Raw genomic sequence first — 10,000 nt, forward strand, 5'->3', positions numbered from 1 at the left:
TAAGAGTTTTTGGCGAGGAGAACTGCCAAGGAACGGAAAGAAAAGAGTGGTGGGGGAAGAGAAGAGGTGTTTTTTTTTTTTTTTAGTGTTGAGTCAATAGGGAGCGTTTTAAAAAGGAGTGGATGTGTTTGTGGATGAGGGGTGAGAGATGGAGATTGGTTGGTGTGTTTTTTTTCAATGCCTGGTCTGTCTGCCTCGTGTACTTGCAGCTCTTCTCCTACTTATGTTCTTGTGTCCAGTCGAGTCACGTGTCCCACATCCAACTTGTCATGGGGATCTGTTTAACTTTAACCCCTTCAGTACCAAACACGTTTTCATGTTTATTCTGCATACCATTTGGTGATTTTGTACAGCTTCAGAAACTCATATGGGAGATTGAAATAGTGAAGACTGTGGCCATCAATCTTTTTTGACCTCCATAGAGCCTTCCTAAATTCAATGAAATGGTCTAATCGTACACAAATCTCAAGGTAAATGTGTGTCACAGTACTGAAGGGGTTAAGAGTTTATGTACGTATCATTGTGAGGAGGAATTTTGAATAATTCTTACGTATACTGAAGACTACAAGCAAAGAATGAAAAATATGTTCCAAAATCCAACCTTTCAGCGTGTTGTTTAGACATTTGAATAATAATAACAATGATGATAATAATAAAAAGAAAAAAAAATCCTTGTTACATAAAAAAAAACAACAACTATGAATATAACAAAATAAGGGAGGCTGCCAGAAGTCGCGAGGTCTACAGATGGAATTTTCAAGACAACAGAGAAGGAAAGAGAGGAAAATCTAATGAAAAAACTCATATTCTTCACTTATTACTTTAACCTTTGAAGAGCAGAGCAAGGTCACCATCGCTAGGAGGAAACGAGGAAAGCTCAACTTCTTAACATATTACTCTAATCTTTGAAGAGTAGAGTTGTAGGTCATTTTCTTTCCCGCGATTGCAAGGAAAGGAACAAAACATGATCCCCACAAATGTACTTTACTGGAACCTCGACTTTCACTCACTTTGATGAATGACAAACCCCACTGTTTTATTCGTTATGGAATGACTTGTGTGGGAGGAAATTGCATCTTTTTGTGGCATAAGAGGAAATACATGTAATCTAATGAAATGGAGGGGGAAAAAAACACAATAAAGAGAGAGAGAGAGAGAGAGAGAGAGAGAGAGAGAGAGAGAGAGAGAGAGAGAGAGAGAGAGAGAGAGAGACGAGGGGAAATTGGCTCAAAACCCTGTAAGAAGAACTGTTTTGAAATTAAGTGAACCGACTGAGCGACCTTACTGGGAAAAAAGATGTTGCTGCAGAGTTTTATAATAGAAGACTGATTCATGTGTCTGCGTTACGAAATGACGTAGTGGAAAGATTGTAGTAGTGGTAGTAGTAGTAGTAGTAGTAGTAGTAGTAGTAGTAGTAGTAGTAGTAACAATACCAACAGTAACAACAACAACAACAACAACAACAACTACTACTACTACTACTACTACTACTACTACTACTACTACTACTACTACTACTACTACTACTACTACTACTACTACTACCACTACTACTACCACCACTACCACTACCACCACCACCACCACTACTACCACCACCACCACCACCACCACTACTACTACTACTACTATTACTACTACTTCAACTTCTATAGCTGCGCTACTGCCAGTCTGCCACCACCATCACCTCCATCACCACTGTTACCATAATTCCCAAGCGTTGCATCAGTGTTGTCTCATCTCATCTCACTCCATCTCTCCTTCTCGACACACAAGACTGGCCGGGCGGCACGTGAGGTTCCCAGGTCATTACTGGTGGTGGTGGTGGTGGTGGTGGTGGTGGTGGCTGAGACAAGAAAACAAGAATTAGATCGCCGTGAGATTGTTGCAAGATATTAACCATGCGAAGAAGGAAAGAAAGAAAAGAGATGGAGAAGAATAAGAGCAAAAAGAACAAGAATTAGAACAAGGATGAGGAGAAAGATGAAGACAACGATGACGAAGATAGGAGAGGAAAAAAAATGTACACAAAAAAAAGGAAGAGTAAACAAGAAACAAACGAAGGATTAAACAAAGCAGAATGAAGAAAGAATAGGAAGAGGCTGAATAGGTTAAAGTAGATAAGTCAAAGTTAAAAAAAGAGAAAGATAAAAGAAAATAAGAAAGAAACTATAAAATAAGGTAATGAATGTGAGAGAGAGAGAGAGAGAGAGAGAGAGAGAGAGAGAGAGAGAGAGAGAGAGAGAGAGAGAGTAAGACAATGTAATCAACCCATCAAAACCTCTAAAAGTTGCATCACCACCACCACGACTTCCTATCACCACCATCTGTAAACTGGTCAGCGCATCATAGAGACATGGGAAGACTGCGCTGCTCACTTAACTATTTCGTCAGCGAGCAAGAACTGAAGCTTGTGCGTGTGTGTGTGTGTGTGTGTGTGTGTGTGTGTGTGTGTGTGTGTGTGTGTGTGTGTGTCCTCTTGAAGTCTTACATCTGAAAATTCCAGCCCAACATGTGACACTTACTTATATACAAACATACATATTACATCTTGACACATAACAGCTTAAGTACACACACAACACATGGGGGTATCTTACAATTTGACAAGGTGTCTGCTCGTAGATGGCGCCGGGATGGTCAGGCTACCCCGTGTGTATTTTTCTATTCATAGTTTGTTTCTCTTCTATCTAGCAGCGGGTCACAACTTCCACTACTGTCAGGTGAACAGAGGTTACACTGTAAAGAAAACCTTCCCAAGACTTCCACCTGACTCTTCTCCCGTGTGTGTGTGTGTGTGTGTGTGTGTGTGTGTGTGTGTGTGTGTGTGTGTGTGAGAGAGAGAGATAAGATTTTCAAGTTTCTGACACATAATTAGTTACAATGGTAAAAAGTGTTGTTTTTTTGTAGTTTTTTTTTTTTTTTTGTTGTTGTTTATAATGGAAATGTTTCGGTTTTCTATTTCTTTTCAATCCTGTTCTTCATTCCCATTTCTTTCCTTATGCTTTATATTTTCTTCCAACTCTTCTTTCACTTCTTTTATTCATTTTTCCTTGCTGTTTTTCACTCATTCTTTTTTTTTTTTTTCTTTTCGGTATCTGTATGTGTGTTCCTCCTATCTTCCTTTCTTCTCTCGTATGGTTCCTTTACTTCTGCTTTCATTATTGTCTTTCCTTGCCTTCATTTCCTGTTTTGTTTATCCGTCTGTCTACCTTTCTATTTGTTTATCTCTTTCTTTTTTTATATGTATCTACAGTCTGCTTTGTACTTGATAAAGCTGTTTTTCTACCTACACTTCTTTTAATAGTGGTATATGTCATCCTTTTTTCATGGTAACTGTCATTGGGTAGAGCTGCCTTCACGTGTATCTTAGGTCGCCTTTCACAGACCCCCTCTCGTCCCCCTCCCCTTCCTCATACTTCTGGCCAGTGATCTTTGCCTGTTAATACCTTTCAAGTTGACATGTTGCTTTAGGTAGAAAATAAGAGTAGGAATGCTGTTTTTTTTTTATGTAGGAGGGAACAGTCTCTCTCTCTCTCTCTCTCTCTCTCTCTTTGTTTCATTGTAATTCATTGTCTTTTCCTCCTTTGCATTTTTCTTCCTTCCTTCCCACACTCCTTCCTTCACCCCTTTATTCTTCCCATTGCACTTCTTTCCCTTTACGTCCTGCTAATGACTCCCTTCCTGTTCTTCCATTATTCATCATGTCTTCTTTCATCTCTAATTTTCTTTCCCACATTTTACGTCTTCACTCCATTCTTTGTGTATCCTTGACTCCTCCCCATCCCCCAACACACTCTCTCTCTCTCTCTCTCTCTCTCTCTCTCTCTCTCTCTCTCTCTCTCTCTCTCTCTCTCTCTCTCTCTCTCTCTCTCATTAGTAAAATACATGCTTTGTCCCTCTAACCTTCAGTATCCAGTCGCCTTCCTTTCTCCGTCACAGTATACCTTTCCGTCCTTTAAGTGTGTGGGTTACTCAGAGGGGAATATAGATTGATTGAGTCACACCTCGAGTTTCTGACAGAGGTAGGTAGTGTAGCGTAGAAAACGGAGGGTAAGCAGAAACGTAATAGGTAGGTAGGTAAACTGACAGCCTCTTTGAAGAACCTGCCAAGTGGGAATGTCCGCAGATCTGAGGACTTAATGAGAGTGAGGAAAATTATAAGCACAGTGGGAAAAATGTAGGAGGTTAATAATTGTCTTGCGGTCGTGACTGTACAAAGGAGAAATGGAAAGTGGTGCGTGTAAGGGGTTAGCGGTGGGAAGGAAGGAAAGAAGGAAGGGAGGAAGGGAGGGAGGGAGGGAGGGAGGAAGGGAAGGAGGAAGAAAGAGAAGGGAGGTATGAAGGTTGCATTCCCAACCCTTACCGGCCAGAGCTGAAAAAAGAAAAAAAAAAAAAAAAACTCGTAATGCTTTATTAAGAGTGCGAGTGTTCTTGACCCTGATTTCCCTAGCAGTGACCTGAACACCGCCACCACCACCACCACCACCACCACCGGAAGTAGCAGCACCAACAGCAACAGCGAATGAAACATGTAGTAAATTGACGGAGAAAGTTAGAGTGTGATAAGAAAATGAAAATATTGTTCTGTTGGTGAGAACTGAAAAATAAAAATGGAGTGAAGAAGAAGAAGGAAGATAGAGAAGTAGGAGTAGTGGTAGAAAACAATAATGAGATGATGACGATGATGATGATGATGATGATGATGAGAGGCAGAAACAGGCCAACAATACAACAAAAACCAAGCACTAATGACAATAATGACCACGGTGACGATCATAATGGTGATGATGATGATGATTATGATGATGGAAAGAAAAAAAAATCAAAAGAACACAAGAAAATAGTTATTGACTTTCAGGGAGTGTGACAGTGTAACCTAACTAAACAGAAAATACTACAACTACTACTGCTGTTGCTGCTGGTGATGATGATGATGATGGTGATGATGATAATGGTGATGATGGTGATGATGTTGACGATAATGAGTAGCAATGACATATAACTAACAAAAATACTCTCTAAATCTCTAAAACTCAAGATCATTCTCTTTAATTCCTCATTCCCAACATTTTTTTTTTTCCATTTGAGTTAAGTTCTATGTTCCAGTCGTCTTCATTTTATGTACACGAAGATACCAAACATTTTCCTAAGCAAGACGAGATAAATACCGTGTGTGTGTGTGTGTGTGTGTGTCTCACAGTGAGGACAAGTGGTGTGCTGTCACGAAAGGAAATTTGTTCTGAAACGACGTTGAAAATTGCATTCAAAGAGCAGGAAGGGACGGGCATATTGGCAGACCTTGTGTATGTGTGTGTGTGTGTGTGTGTAATTCACCTTTTTTCACTTCGGTCGCCTACTGGTCATCCAGCCAGTCTTCCCCATTACGGAGCGAGCTCAGAGCTCATAGACCGATCTTCGGGTAGGACTGAGACCACAACACACCACACACCGGGAAAGCGAGGTCACAACCTCTCAAGTTACATCCCGTACCTATTTACTGCTAGGTGAACAGGGGCCACACATTTAGATGCTTGCCCATTTGCCTCGCCGCCTCCGGGACTCGAACCCGGACCCTCTCGAGTGTGAGTCGAGCGTGCTAACCACTACACTACGCGGTGTGTGTGTGTGTGTGTAATTCACTGTTTGATCTGCTGCAGTCTATGACGAGACAGCCAGACGTTACCCTACGGAACGAGCTCAGAGCTCATTATTTCCGATCTTGGGATAGGTGGGATAGGTCTGAGACCAGGCACACACCACACACCGGGACAACAAGGTCACAACTCCTCGATTTACATCCCGTACCTACTCACTGCTAGGTGAACAGGGGCTACACGTGAGAGGAGACACACCCAAATATCTCCACCCGGCCGGGGAATCGAACCCCGGTCATCTGGCTTGTGAAGCCAGCGCTCTAACCACTGAGCTACCGGGCCGTGTGTGTGTGTGTGTGTGTGTGTGTGTGTGTGTGTGTGTGTGCTGTATCTTGACTTACAGATATTAGTTATTTCGTGTACGATAAACAGTAACGCAAATATAATAAATGCAACAATGACTAAATCGTCTTGTTCTTCTTAATCTTGCTGTTGTTTTAAGTTTTGTTCTTGTTGCTCTATATTCTTTTAACTCTCTCTCTCTCTCTCTCTCTCTCTCTCTCTCTCTCTCTCTCTCTCTCTCTCTCTCTCTCTCTCTCTCTCTCTCTCTCTCTCTCTCTCTCTCTCTCTCTCTCTCTCTCTCTCTCTCATTCGTCTTCAATGTTTCTGCATACGTAGGAAGGAAAACGAAATTTACTGATATGCAAATGCTTCTCTTTCGTGCGCGCACACACACACACACACACACACACACACACACACACACACACACACACACACACACACACACACACACACACACTGAATCAAGATAACTGGAAAAGGTGTCAATTGATCTGTGCAGAGCGAGAGAGAGAGAGAGAGAGAGAGAGAGAGAGAGAGAGAGAGAGAGAGAGAGAGAGAGAGAGATGTATTGCAGCTGAGAATTGAGAAGGTTTTTTATGGTTATTGAGTGATAAAGATGGAAGAAGAGAATAAAGAGGAGGAAGAGAATGAATAGGAGGGAGAGAAAGAGAAGGAAGAAGAGAACATTAAAGATAAAGGACTGAAGAAACTAGGAGAGAAAGTAGAAAAAAAATAAAAAGAAGAAAATGGAGAAGGGGATGAATAGGAGGAAAAGAATAGATTTATGAAGAAAGGGAGGAGGAGAAGGAGGAGGAGGAGAAAAGGAGGGGATAGAAAAACATACGAAATAGATGTATAAGGTGAAGAAAAACAATGATAAAGAAGAAGAGGAGAAGAAAAAAGGAAGTGAGGTTAGTTTAATGTGGTGGTGATAGTGTTGGTGATGATTGTTGTTGTTGTGGTGGTGGTGGTGGTGGCGGCTCCCGGACAGGTGAATCTAGTGTTAGGTCACCTCCGTGGGACCCAGCCAAGGTCAGCCACCACCACCACCACCACCACCACCACCGTCTGCCTCATACATCTTTGCTTTCCATCTTCTTTCCTTCATTCTCTCCTCACACTCCTCACCTCTCTTCTCTTCCTCCCCTTTTCATACGTCATTCTCCTTTTTTCCTCTTTTCTTTCTTTCTCTCCTATTTTTTTCACTCCGATTTATTCTTGCCTCTATCAACCCTTCTGTTAATCTCTCTCTCTCTCTCTCTCTCTCTCTCTCTCTCTCTCTCTCTCTCTCTCTCTCTCTCTCTCTCTCTCTCTCTCTCTCTCTCTCTCTCTCTCTCTCTCTCTCTCTCTCTCTCTCTCTCTCTCTCTCTCTCTCTCTCTCTCTCTCTCTCTCTCTCTCTTTGACATTTATATTATAGATAACTATTTCCCTTCAACTATCTCTTTCACTTCCTCTGCTTAACCTCTCACATCTTACTCTCACTATCATCTCACTCTCTGACCTTTCACTCCCTCCCTAATGCTTCACTCCTTCCATCCGCCCCCTCTCTAATCTAACACTCCTAAAAGCTTCATGTCATTCTCTTTTTAAACACTTTACTTAACCAACTTTTTTTTAACCTAATACTCTTTCTTTCGTAATACGTGTTTTTTCCTCTTTTTGTTTCTTTCTACCTCCGTAACGCATCTCTATTCTTATTCACGTCTCACTTGACCTTCATACCACATCTTTTCTCTGTTTTGCATCTCATTTCACCTTTTCAACGTATCTTTCTTCTCATTCTCGTCTCTCTTCACCTTCCTAACTCACATTTGTCACTTTCACGTCTTATTTCACCTCCCTAACTCATATTTTTCTCCTCCTCACGTCTTATTTCACATCTTTCTAACGCATCTTTTCTCTCATTCATGTCTTATTCCACTTTACCAATGCATCTTTATTTCACGTCTCACTTCACCTTCCACCTTCACTTTTCACGTCTCATTCTACTTTCCTAACGCACATTTTCTCCCTTTCACGTCTTATTTCACATCTTCCTAACGCACCTTTTCTATCATTCAAATCTTATTCCACCTTCCCAGTGCATCTTTTCTCTATTTCACATCTCACCTCACCTTAATAATGCACTTTTTTCCTCCTTCACGTCTTACTCTGTCCCCTTAACACAACTTCCCTTCACGTTTCATGTCGCTTCTAAACTCTTTATCTCTGTCTCCCTCAGGTGACCGAGAACCCCGAAGCAGTGTGGCCAGCGGAGTGGGGGCAGGTGGAGGCAATACCGGAGGAGCAGCAGGGGGAAGCTTACGCCCTTCTGGTCCGCCACTGTCGCCGCCTCGCACAGGAACGAGACGCCCTCAACCAGGTGTGTGTGTGTGTGATTGACAGAGTTTGGTTTATTATTTTTTTTTCTGTTATTTTTTTCTTTTTTTCGTTTTTCTTACAAGTTTAGTTTTTTCGTGTATTTTTTTTTTTTTTTGTGAGTGTGTTTGTGTGTTTGTGTGTTCGAGGAAGTGACGTCAATGTCTTCTCTTGTTTCACTTTATTTTCCTCTCATTCTTTATCATGTTTTCTTTCTTTCTTCATTTTCCTCATTGATTTGTGCACATGTTATCCTTTCCATGTCTTACTCCTTATTTTCCTATCTATTTTTTTTTTCTTTCATATCACTCTCTAACTCATGAATTAACTAACATCTACACGCAATCCTTCCCATATTACCCCACCTATTCACTAAACAAGCAGCTATATACAGGTAAGCTTTTATTTCCCCCTTTCCTATCTATTTTTCGCACCGGACGATAACTCTGACCACCGTGCATAACGCTCAGACACAAGCAAAGCCCACCTCCTCCTCTTTAATTATAAACGACACAGCTTCCCGATACATTCATTGCTCCGCCTTTATCCCCGAAACTGATATTATAATTCCGGGGGTTTAATAATTTTTCAGCCGTGCAGAGAGAGAGAGAGAGAGAGAGAGAGAGAGAGAGAGAGAGAGAGAGAGAGAGAGAGAGAGAGAGAGAGAGAGAAGGAATGTAGGTATGGAAGGTAATAAAGAGGAAGAGAAAAAGAAAGGAAAAGTTGAATATTTAAAGAGGAAAATAAAAAGATACAGCTGATTGAATGATTAAGAGAGAGAGAGAGAGAGAGAGAGAGAGAGAGAGAGAGAGAGAGAGAGAGAGAGAGAGAGAGAGAGAGAGAGAGAGTGAAAATTGTATGGGGAGACGGAATGAGGAAAGAAATGGAGAGAACGCAGGAAGGAATGGAGAATTAAGTGGAATACTTGAAAAAAGAGAGAGACACTCATGGGAGGGCGGGGGTGGGGGAGCAGGGCAGGGAGTCCAGAAATCCTTGCCACTAATAGAATTCCAGTCTATTGGGAATATTTCTTGCAGTGTTCGGTTCCCAGAAGGCGATTCCAACACCACCTGGGACCAGAGAGAGAGAGAGAGAGAGAGAGAGAGAGAGAGAGAGAGAGAGAGAGAGAGAGAGAGAGAGAGAGAGAGGTGGTTTTATATAAATCACTCGTTACACTCTCAGTCAACTCTTAGTTCCTTTCATCCATCATTCATTTTCCTCCTCTCTCTCTCTCTCTCTCTCTCTCTCTCTCTCTCTCTCTCTCTCTCTCTCTCTCTCTCTCTCTCTCTCTCTCTCTCTCTCTCTCTCTCTCTCTCTCTCTCTCTCTCTCTCTCTCTCTCTCTCTCTCTCTCTCTCTCTCTCTCTCTCTCTCTCTCTCTCTCTCTCTCTCACCAATCTCTAACACCATAACTCTAACTTCATTCTCTCCCCAGCAATCTGTATCACTCTCCCTCTGTTGCTCACTTGTGCACTCTCCATCTCTTTTACTCCCTTACTCTTTACTCCTGCTGCTGATCCTTACTGCCTCTCCTCTGCAGGACATAAGTAAGATTTGGGATCACATTCTGAAACGCCTCTACGCAACACCTCAAGGGTTCTAATTGAAGATGTACGTTTTTTTTTTTTTTTTTGTTAACGTAATTGTATGGTTCTAGAAGCGGAGTGATAGAATTTTTACATTATTAACAGGAGAAACACT

At 41.7% G+C, this 10,000-nt stretch overlaps 1 protein-coding gene across 1 annotated transcript in view; it reads left to right on the forward strand.

The window, feature by feature from the left end:
- LOC123514659 (girdin-like) overlaps nucleotides 1-10,000 on the forward strand; it is a 320,990-nt gene that overhangs the window by 257,242 nt on the left and 53,748 nt on the right. Inside the window, 1 exon segment of the mRNA XM_045272682.1 lies at nucleotides 8,165-8,305. Within this exon segment, the coding sequence (XP_045128617.1) occupies nucleotides 8,165-8,305 (141 nt within the window).

Source organism: Portunus trituberculatus, chromosome 38, assembly GCF_017591435.1.
Source record: "Portunus trituberculatus isolate SZX2019 chromosome 38, ASM1759143v1, whole genome shotgun sequence".
Lineage (NCBI taxonomy): Eukaryota > Metazoa > Arthropoda > Malacostraca > Decapoda > Portunidae > Portunus > Portunus trituberculatus.